The 10,296-nt window shown below is 32.2% G+C and overlaps 1 protein-coding gene and 1 non-coding gene across 2 annotated transcripts; both read right to left on the reverse strand.

Moving 5' to 3' along the window:
• Nucleotides 1-3,624: 3,624 nt before the first annotated feature.
• LOC112003848 (UPF0481 protein At3g47200) lies at nucleotides 3,625-4,227 on the reverse strand. Its single transcript, XM_024036069.1, has one exon. The coding sequence runs from the start codon at nucleotides 4,225-4,227 to the stop codon at nucleotides 3,625-3,627; it is 603 nt and encodes a 200-aa protein (XP_023891837.1).
• A 2,150-nt stretch (nucleotides 4,228-6,377) lies between these two features.
• Nucleotides 6,378-8,850, reverse strand: LOC112003839 (uncharacterized). The gene is made up of 3 exons (XR_010629146.1): nucleotides 8,498-8,850; nucleotides 7,268-7,339; nucleotides 6,378-6,748 (listed from the first exon to the last, which is right to left on the reverse strand). It is a non-coding gene; the product is annotated as an uncharacterized LOC112003839 (transcript).
• Nucleotides 8,851-10,296: the final 1,446 nt, after the last annotated feature.

Consider the following 10,296-nt stretch of genomic DNA (forward strand, 5'->3'; position numbering starts at 1 on the left):
AAGTGATTTATTCCCTCATTAGAAACAGAACTGGGGGTTCTATCATAAATGTTCAAGGTCTTAAAGAAGTCAAAAGTAAGTTGAATCAAAGAACGGTTGTTTGAGCCATAGGGAATGCAAGGTTGAATAGCATCTCAAAAACAAAGAACGGAAGCTGATTTTCAAGCAATAACAAGTCGCGGAACACTGTATCAAGTAGCCATGCTTCCACCAATAATGGATCTTCTCTTGGCCAACTTTCTGAACTAAATTTCAAGAAAAGCTCCAAAATGAAGCTCGCATCCAACATGATCATTTTCACAAATTCATCACTTCCAAGCTCAACAACAGTCTTTACATAGCATTGTCGAATGCTATTTTCCATCTGCCTTATATCTCTTTCAAAATCCTCCAAGGTTATGCCGGTTCGTTGTTTGAGGCTCTCGAAGCATCTTTCTTTATGCTTTTCCATAGTTTGAAATTTGTTGTTGCCATGGTGGATTGGACCAACTAAAATAACCTGAGGAGTGTAGGCTTCTTCATTCCATTTGCGAAGGTGATATGGAACCTTGTAGATGCGACACTCAGTTGAAGTTCATATTGAAGCACTTGCAGTTATTTCTAGTTGAATTTCCCTACTTGCTGGTTCTCCATCTATCAACTTCAACTTGTCGTCCCTAATTTCCTATAAAATACACAATAGCCATAGCATTAATAGAAACACTAGTCACTAGCTTTTGGCCCATGTTTTTTTATATTATTTGCGTCAAATGTACGTAAATATTAGCTATTGTTCCGATGAATAATGTTAGAGATACAAACTATTTTATAAAATTTTTTACAAACTGCTAATGTAATGAGTAGTTATTGGTAAATGCAAAAGTGATATTAATGATTGGTCTAGATGAAAACTAATAAGAGGTTGATCATATCAACATTTTGTAAAAATGTTGTAAAATAGTTTGTATCAGTAGCATTTCTTTTGTTCCGATAGCATAAATTTAAAGGCACAATACACACACACACACACACACACACACCACACACACACACACACACACACACACACACACACACACACACACACACGCATTTTATACTATATAAAAAAGTTGAGCTTAAAGTCATGATTGCACCAAGTGATTACTCTCACTAATTAATAAATTAATTTTATATTATTTTTAGGATATATTTCCTCAAATTGAGGGATAATATTTAACAATTGTTTAATTTAAGTAAAACTTTATCATTTAAATTTTAACAAATTTAAATTCTATTCAAACCAAAAGTCTATCATAAAAATTTTTAAACTTTAATCCCAAACAACAACCCAAGTTTTCTTTCTAAAAAAAAAACGCATTTTAAATTATACCTCAACTAAAAGTCTATTATCAATATTTTAAGAACAAATAATTAATATATTATTTTTATGATATAATTCCTCAAATTAAGGGATAATATTTAGCAATTATTTAATTTAGATCAAACATATCATTTAAACTTCAACAATTTTAAATTATATTCAAACTAAAAGTCTATTATCAAAAGAGTAATGCTACAGCCACAAACTATTTTACAACATTTTTACAAAATGTTGATGTGGCCACCCTCTTATTGGTTTTCATTTAAGCCTACTATTAATATTACATTTTCATTTACCAATAATCAATCTACACATCAATAGTTTGTAAATTTTTTTGTAAAATAGTTTGTATCTCTAGCATTATTCTTATTAAAAATTCTAAACTTAAATTGTAGACTAAAACCCACGTTTTCTTTCTAAATATATAAACAATCTTTTGACTTCTGCTTTAACTAAAAGTCTATTATCAATAATTTAAAACAACTAATTAGTAAATTAATTTATATTATTTTTTATGATAAATTTCCTCAAATTAAGGAGATAATATTTAATTTAAATAAAACTAAAAATCTATCATCAAAATTTTCTAAACTTAAATACAACATAACTCACGAATCATATCATATACTATATATATAATAATAAAAGTTGATTAAGAAACCGTGGTTGTGTCAAACGACTACTCTCACTAATTAGTAAATTAATTTTATATTATTTATTAAGATATATTTCCTCAAATTAAGGGATAATATTCAAAAACTATTTAATTTAGGTATAATTTAATCATTTAAATTTCAACAAATTTAAATTCTATTTAAACTAAATTCTATTATAAAAAATTATGAAATTGAATCTCAAACAACTACCCAAGTTTTCTTTCTTTAAAAATAAAAATAAAAAATAAAAAATAAAAAACCCATGTTTTGACTTTTACTCTAACTAAAAGTCATTAATTTACTAATGTTCCTATTATACCCCTACTTTATTTTCAAAAATATTTAAAAAGAAAACTAAAAAATATTTTAAAAAATAATCTAATTGAGGCACCTTTTTAGTTGTCTCATTAAGAATAACTCCCTTTTTTTTATTTAAAAAATGCTAATAAATTTATTTAAGGGTAGTTTTATATACTTATACATTTTTATAAGGCAGAAAAACAATAAATGATGTTCCCTTAAAAAGTTTGACTTTTGAAATATAACAAATAAATTGAGACGGAGGGAGTATTTGTTATGATATATTTCCTCAAATTATGGTGAGAACATTTAACAACTATTTAATTTAAATAAAACTAAAAGTCTATCATCAAAATTTTCTAAACTTAAATACAACNTGATACTTACAATTCATAAACACTTACTATTACTTTAGAGTTAAAAATACTTGTACTAAGGGTGCATGAAATTTAAGTCAAGGTGTGCAAAAATATTTTAAAGAAAAAATTAATGTATTAAATTAAAAAAATTAAATATATATATATATATATATATTTTTTTTTTTTTTTTTTTGAAGTCAGGGGGTTCATTTGAACCCCCTGACCAAAGAGTACCGTCGCCCCTGCAGTCCTTTGGTAACGCGGTTTCAGGCTGCACTTTTTTACGGTATAACTTTTTTCTAGGTATGGTTGCCTTCCGAACCTCCAAGCATTTTGCTCAAGGATCAATCAACGGATTTTATTAATTGAAGTTGAAGATACATATATAGTAAACAAGAATGCGGAAACACAACAATTGTGTATTATTATTTATTTTACGCAAGAATGCGGAAACACAAAAATTTATCACTGAGCAATCAAACAAACACCCAAATTACACGCGCTTTGGACCTATACTACTTTTGATAGTAAATATTGTTTGTAATACAGTGAGTGCCAGAATAATAAAAGCCGCGATGGTAGCAGTTCCTTTCCAAGGAGAGTTAAAATATTGACGTATTAATTTCGCCTTATTTCTGTTCCAAAATCCCTCAGCGAATGCATTTAATTTTTCACAGAGATTGAAGTAATTAGCGTTCATACCTCTCCTTATGATTCCTCTGTTAAGCTTGTTGATCATAGATGTCACTGTTTCGCTGTCTCCTAGGCAATTAACAATGATTCCATTCTTAATAAGCAACTCCACATCTTTAGTAGTATCGACAAGATGATCCAAAATTATATAGATATCCGTGAAGTATGTGTCTAATCTAATATTACATTGCTCTAATGCCATAACGTTTCTCACAAGATCTTCCATATCATCCTCGAAAGTTAAGGTCGAGCCTTCGTAAACTTTACTCCTGCCTCATGCAGCTGGCTTTTTGTTTGAGTCTTCCGTAAACTTTACTCCTGCCTCATGCAGCTGTGTTGCGGAGTACTTAGGAAAAGTTGTGTCTTGGCCTCTGTCTGGTAGCTTAGAGGATTCAGGTAGTTGAAAAGTTCTAAGCAGATCGGTGAAGTGATTTATTCCCTCATTAGAAACAGAACTGGGGGTTCTATCATAAATGTTCAAGGTCTTAAAGAAGTCAAAAGTAAGTTGAATCAAAGAACGGTTGTTTGAGCCATAGGGGAATGCAAGGTTGAATAGCATCTCAAAAACAAAGAACGGAAGCTGATTTTCAAGCAATAACAAGTCGCGGAACACTGTATCAAGTAGCCATGCTTCCACCAATAATGGATCTTCTCTTGGCCAACTTTCTGAACTAAATTTCAAGAAAAGCTCCAAAATGAAGCTCGCATCCAACATGATCATTTTCACAAATTCATCACTTCCAAGCTCAACAACAGTCTTTACATAGCATTGTCGAATGCTATTTTCCATCTGCCTTATATCTCTTTCAAAATCCTCCAAGGTTATGCCGGTTCGTTGTTTGAGGCTCTCGAAGCATCTTTCTTTATGCTTTTCCATAGTTTGAAATTTGTTGTTGCCATGGTGGATTGGACCAACTAAAATAACCTGAGGAGTGTAGGCTTCTTCATTCCATTTGCGAAGGTGATATGGAACCTTGTAGATGCGACACTCAGTTGAAGTTCATATTGAAGCACTTGCAGTTATTTCTAGTTGAATTTCCCTACTTGCTGGTTCTCCATCTATCAACTTCAACTTGTCGTCCCTAATTTCCTATAAAATACACAATAGCCATAGCATTAATAGAAACACTAGTCACTAGCTTTTGGCCCATGTTTTTTTATATTATTTGCGTCAAATGTACGTAAATATTAGCTATTGTTCCGATGAATAATGTTAGAGATACAAACTATTTTATAAAATTTTTTACAAACTGCTAATGTAATGAGTAGTTATTGGTAAATGCAAAAGTGATATTAATGATTGGTCTAGATGAAAACTAATAAGAGGTTGATCATATCAACATTTTGTAAAAATGTTGTAAAATAGTTTGTATCAGTAGCATTTCTTTTGTTCCGATAGCATAAATTTAAAGGCACAATACACACACACACACACACACACACACACACACACACACACACACACACACACACACACACACACACACACACACGCATTTTATACTATATAAAAAAGTTGAGCTTAAAGTCATGATTGCACCAAGTGATTACTCTCACTAATTAATAAATTAATTTTATATTATTTTTAGGAAACAACACAACTCATAATTTTTGTTTTTTGTTTTTTTTTTTTTTTTCATCAAGTTGCATCTTATTAAATTAATATTTTACTAGGACATTAAGCTAAAATATTCTTGACTAAGGGATAAGAATTAAGATCCTATAAGATCCTAAACTACAACATTATTGTTATTAGCTGCCCATGGTACTCTTCTGTACGTGACATTAATTGGACATTATTTTGGGAGAAGTGTTAGGTTCATAAATCACAATAAATGGCAAAACTAAATTATTAGTTTCTAAAGTTTACCTACTGAGCGTTTTAGTTCTTAAAATTTCAATGGAGCTCTATTAGTCCTTAAAGTTTTAAAAGTAAACACAATTGCTTACTTTACTAACTTCCATTAGTTTCTTTGCTTACATGTTTAACGGAATAATGAGTAGACGTATTTTTAATGATTTGGTAACCCTGTCATATCAATTGCAATATCTAAAAATAAAATCGTTGCAATGTAACTTAATTGACCGAATCAAAATTTGACACTTCATTGAAAAATACAACCCAGCACCAAGTCACCAAAATTGTAATGGAACCTTAAAAATCTCTCTGTGTGTGTGTGTGTGTGTAAATTTTAGCAAAACATGAAACATCTAATAAATACGGCGAGACAAGGAGGACTCAAGACAGCTTACTACAACAAATATAACTTTTTTCAAGGGTCAAAACCCTTAAAAAAAGTATTAAAAAACCTTGAAAAAATTTATTTTAAGAGTCCAATTGACTCTTGATAACCCTCGAAACATATACCGTTGAAAAAGAAATTTTGAAGGCCTTCGTGACCCTTAAATAACCTTTTACCAAGGTTTAAAATATTTATATTTACAACCCTTGATAAATAAGGTTATTTAAGGCGTCTCTTGACCCTCAAAATAAGATTTTATTTTATTTTTAAAAAAAAAAAAAAACCACAATCATGCACAATATATATATATATATATATAGACACACAAAAATTCACAATTGTTGAGATGATATGCTATGATATTAATGTATAGCAAAAGTGGTATATTGCTACATTTACACTTTCTTTGATCTCCAAACTCAAACCTACAAATTATTGTCAATTATTGTTTAAGAAAAGATATCAACAACCACACTTCGTACAAAGACCAAATCTGTCCAAGAGTTAAAGTTTTGATACATTTTATTCTTCATCATCATCTCCAAAGCAAGAAGTTATCAGCTAGTACAATTAAAATATATCTACACACCTTTCATGGGAGTGTTTGACTTGGTAAAGCAACTAGAAGCAAATGGCAAGCAAAAGACATATATGTATTGCATGCTTCACCTTGAAGCCTTTTGACCTCTAATTTCTACTAAGTGATTGTTTCAACATAGTTGATTTTTGAAAATATGTCCACCAAATATCATTTTTTTTTTTTTTGTGAAAAATTTATTTGGTTATTTAGAAAGTGTATTTACTATTAAGTGCATATACGTGTTAATGCAGCAAATCAGAAACTCATTGGCAAGCTGAGCAGAAACTTTTCAAGAAGTGACTGCTAAGAACTGTCAGAAACTAGACAACAAGAACAGCCCAAAAATAGTATAAGTAAATATCAAATAAAGTGACCGATATTTACTTATGTAGAAGCCCACCGTCATGTCCTAAAACAGGTATTTATGGATGTAGTGTAAGACACACACACACACAGACAAAAACATTGTATATCACAAGAATAGGGATAACTCACCTACCCAGAATGAAAGAAATAATTCTCCCGGCCAATTTTGTTGGTGTTGACTGATAGAAGTTGTACCAGGTACAAGCAAGCTGCAAAAGAAGAAATAATAGAATCTAGTCAACTGCCAAAAGAGTGATAGTTGTACAAGGCATGACATAGTATAAACCTATGTAAAGGGTAAAAACTAAATAAGAGAAATCAGATAGATCCCAGTCATATAACAGCTCACCACATATAGACAGAACAATCGGAAGGTAATTTTTTTTTTTTTTTTTTTTTTAAAGCAGGGAGAGGGGTGGGAAAGAAGAAGAATTTTGGCACTCTAAAGTTGAGTCAGCACATATGTTCTGAAGACTAAACATGGCTAATAGAATCTGCAGGTTGGCTTTAAATTATATACCTTTTAATTTCTATAGAAGTAAAGTTCTATGTAAAAAGCATGTGCAATTGAGATCCACCAAGACTTTCACTGAAGACTGAACAAATTGCTTTGATAACATAAGTACATTGTTAAGAGCAAAAGCAAGAAGAAAAAGCACCACTTTGCAATCGATCAAATAAACCTCAAACTGCATTATGAAACATTCCACATGCTTCATTGACCCTACCAGATAAATGTGGAGCTCAAAGTGTTCGCTATCAAACAAATGCAGATTTTGGGCAAATTTCCAATATGTTGTCTGCAATAGATGAAGAGCAAAAGAAAATTTTAATAAACATCACCTCTCCACAAGCTGGTAAATATGGCACTAGAAATTTAGTCTTCAATCGCAATATTCATATATCTACCTAAACAAGAATGCTTTAAAAAAATAGAAGCAATAAGCATTTCCAGCATATTAAAAAAGATTACTCGGTCAATCAGCAAATTAGTGGAAATAGTGTAGGTTATACACTCATCACAGGATCCTAGAATAATACAAGATGAAGCATTTCAAGCATAGTTAATAACACATACAGTTATTTGTGTTATTAACTTATTATTGTTATAAGTTTAAGAAGCGAGAATGCCAAAAAGAAGTATATAAAAAATTGGTAAAAAATAAAAATAAAAATAACTTTTCAAGAAGTTTACTTTTTACACACCACACATTAAACACAAAAACTGCACACACATACAGTGCAAATGATGAAACTTTTGGTCATAGACATGACAACTGAAAAATACAAGTAGCTTACTAAATTTCTGTGATATACAGGCCATAAAATCAAAATTACACATTTTACAGTTACAATAAAAGGATGGTTCTTCTCAAAAAACGAAGGAAAAGTTTCTAATTCAAGGGGATTGAATGAAACTTCACCTATTGGATATGTGTTTCTTCAGAACATGTATTAAAAGAACATAGAAGAAGCACAATTCATCAGACAGTTTTTCTTACCCTGCCAAATGAAAACTATTTCATTCTCATTCAATTTCAATGCATCAATTTTACTAAAAAAAATTCAAACTTACAATCAAAAAAAGATTTTATATATAAAATTGAATCAGGCTAAAGCTTCGGATTGGACCTAAAACAAAAATGAACCAGGAAATGCATAGCAAAATGAAGAAAATGAGAAATAATGTAATCAACACCTTCTGCTTTTTTAAGCCAGGGATCTATTTTGAATCAAAGCCAGTTTGGCGTGATTCCAATTCTGTATCCAAACCCTAGCCCCTAATTTATACTATTACTTGCTCTCTAAGCCCGTAAAACACTAGGACTACGCAAAATTGGACTAATACTTTGTAGTCTCTCGACCAGTGAAGAGAATGACAGAGAAAACAAGAGAGATTAGGACAACTTCAAATTTTTTTTCTCGGGAAATAAACAGAGAGTTAGATAGAGAGAGACCTGTAATCGAACAAAGAAGTGGAAGAGATGATATTTCCGACCACCATGCCCTTTGCTCGTCATCGGAGATGATATCGCCGCCCACCGTGCCTCAAATAGTCGCCGAAGCTAAGTCGTCGACCACTGCACCTTTGAGTATTCTAAGAGAGAGTTGGAGAGCTACGAATCCACGAGGTTTAGATCTAACTAAATGAAATGGTTTTCTCCTTTTATTTTTCAAATTATAGGCTTTATTTCGTTGATTGAAAATTTTGGAATATCTTTATTTTGAGGGTCGCGTGAAAGTGGTGCTGAAAAATGTAATATTTTGGAGCCAAAACTCTCGCGGGTATGCTGCTAAAACTGGTTCACATTTTTTTAAAACGGTTGTATCAGCTTATTTCAAGGGTTTTAATGAACCTTGAAATAAAGGCTGCGTTTGTTTTGAGTGAAATTCATTTTCAGAAATAGTTTTCTATATTTTCGGGTGTTTAGTTGCGCCGAAAAATGCAATTTTCCAGAAATCATTTTCAGTTGACTCACGGTCAAGGGTGAAAATGATTTACGGAATCATTTTCACTTCAAATGAATTCCGGAAAATGGAGAGGAAGAGAGAGCATGAAGACAGAGAGAGGGAAAGAGAGCACCTTTAGCCCCCGCCGAGGAGCCCAGACACGCCGGAGACGTCGCCGGCGAACCCCGAGCACCGCGCCGATCTTGCCTTCGATCGCACTACCGCCGATCTCCCCGGCAATCGCCTTCGATCACCTCCGCTCGATCCCGCGATCTAGCCTTCGCACCGCGCCTCGCCGTGAACCCAGCGCTCGATCTCGATCTCGATCCCCGAAGAACCCAGCGCTCTTCGCACCGCGCCTTGCCGTCGATCGTCGATCGTCGTCACCGCGCCGTCGATCGCTTCCTCGATCTCTCAGCTTTTTTTTTCTTTTTTTTTTTTTTTTAAGTTTGATTGTTGTTGTTGTTTTTTTTTTTTTTTGATGAACTGGTTGTTGTTGTTGTTGTTGTTGCCGGAATTTGCTATTGTTGTTGTTATTGTTGTGTTGTTGCCGGAATTTGCTGTTGTTGTTGTTGTTGTTGTGTTGTTGCCGGAATTTGCTGCCGAAAAATAGCATTTTCCAAATAGAACCAAACACATGAAAATATTTTCCACAACAATTTTCATAATTCAACCAAACACTTAAAAATATTTTCCTTTTCCGGAAAATAGCATTTCCGGAAAATATGTATTTTCCGGAAAACGTTTTACACGAAACAAACACAGCCTAAAAAATTTCAAGTAAATAATACCATACAAGATGTTCTTCCTCTGTGTAACAGAACAAAACTTCACATCCATCTCTGCACCATGAAAAAAAAAATTATATCAACAAAAATATAATGTATACTAAACATAACATTAGAACCTATATTCAAGTAACAAAGTACATGGCTAGCACTATATGATCTTAGTTCAGCTTGGCAATCAACATGAGTAGTATCATTATATGATCTTACTTCGGCTTGGCAACCAACATGAGCAGTATCATACATTAGTTACAGGGAACCATCAATATTAATCTAGGCAGCCCAATTCCATGTAAAGTTTATAGACATTGATAATAAATAGGATACAAACTAAAACAAGGAATAATAGCCATTAAACCCCAAACTCACAACATGAATAGCATCATAAATTAGCTACAAGGAACCATCAAAATTAATATGTAAAGTTTATAGACATTGATAATAAGATAGTAATACAAATTAAAAACAATGATAGCAAATAAACCCCAAACTCACAATTCCAAACCCCAACTCTAAGT

The sequence above is a fragment of the Quercus suber genome, unplaced genomic scaffold (genome assembly GCF_002906115.3).
Source record: "Quercus suber isolate HL8 unplaced genomic scaffold, Cork oak 2.0 scaffold_83, whole genome shotgun sequence".
Classification (NCBI taxonomy): Eukaryota; Viridiplantae; Streptophyta; class Magnoliopsida; order Fagales; family Fagaceae; genus Quercus; species Quercus suber.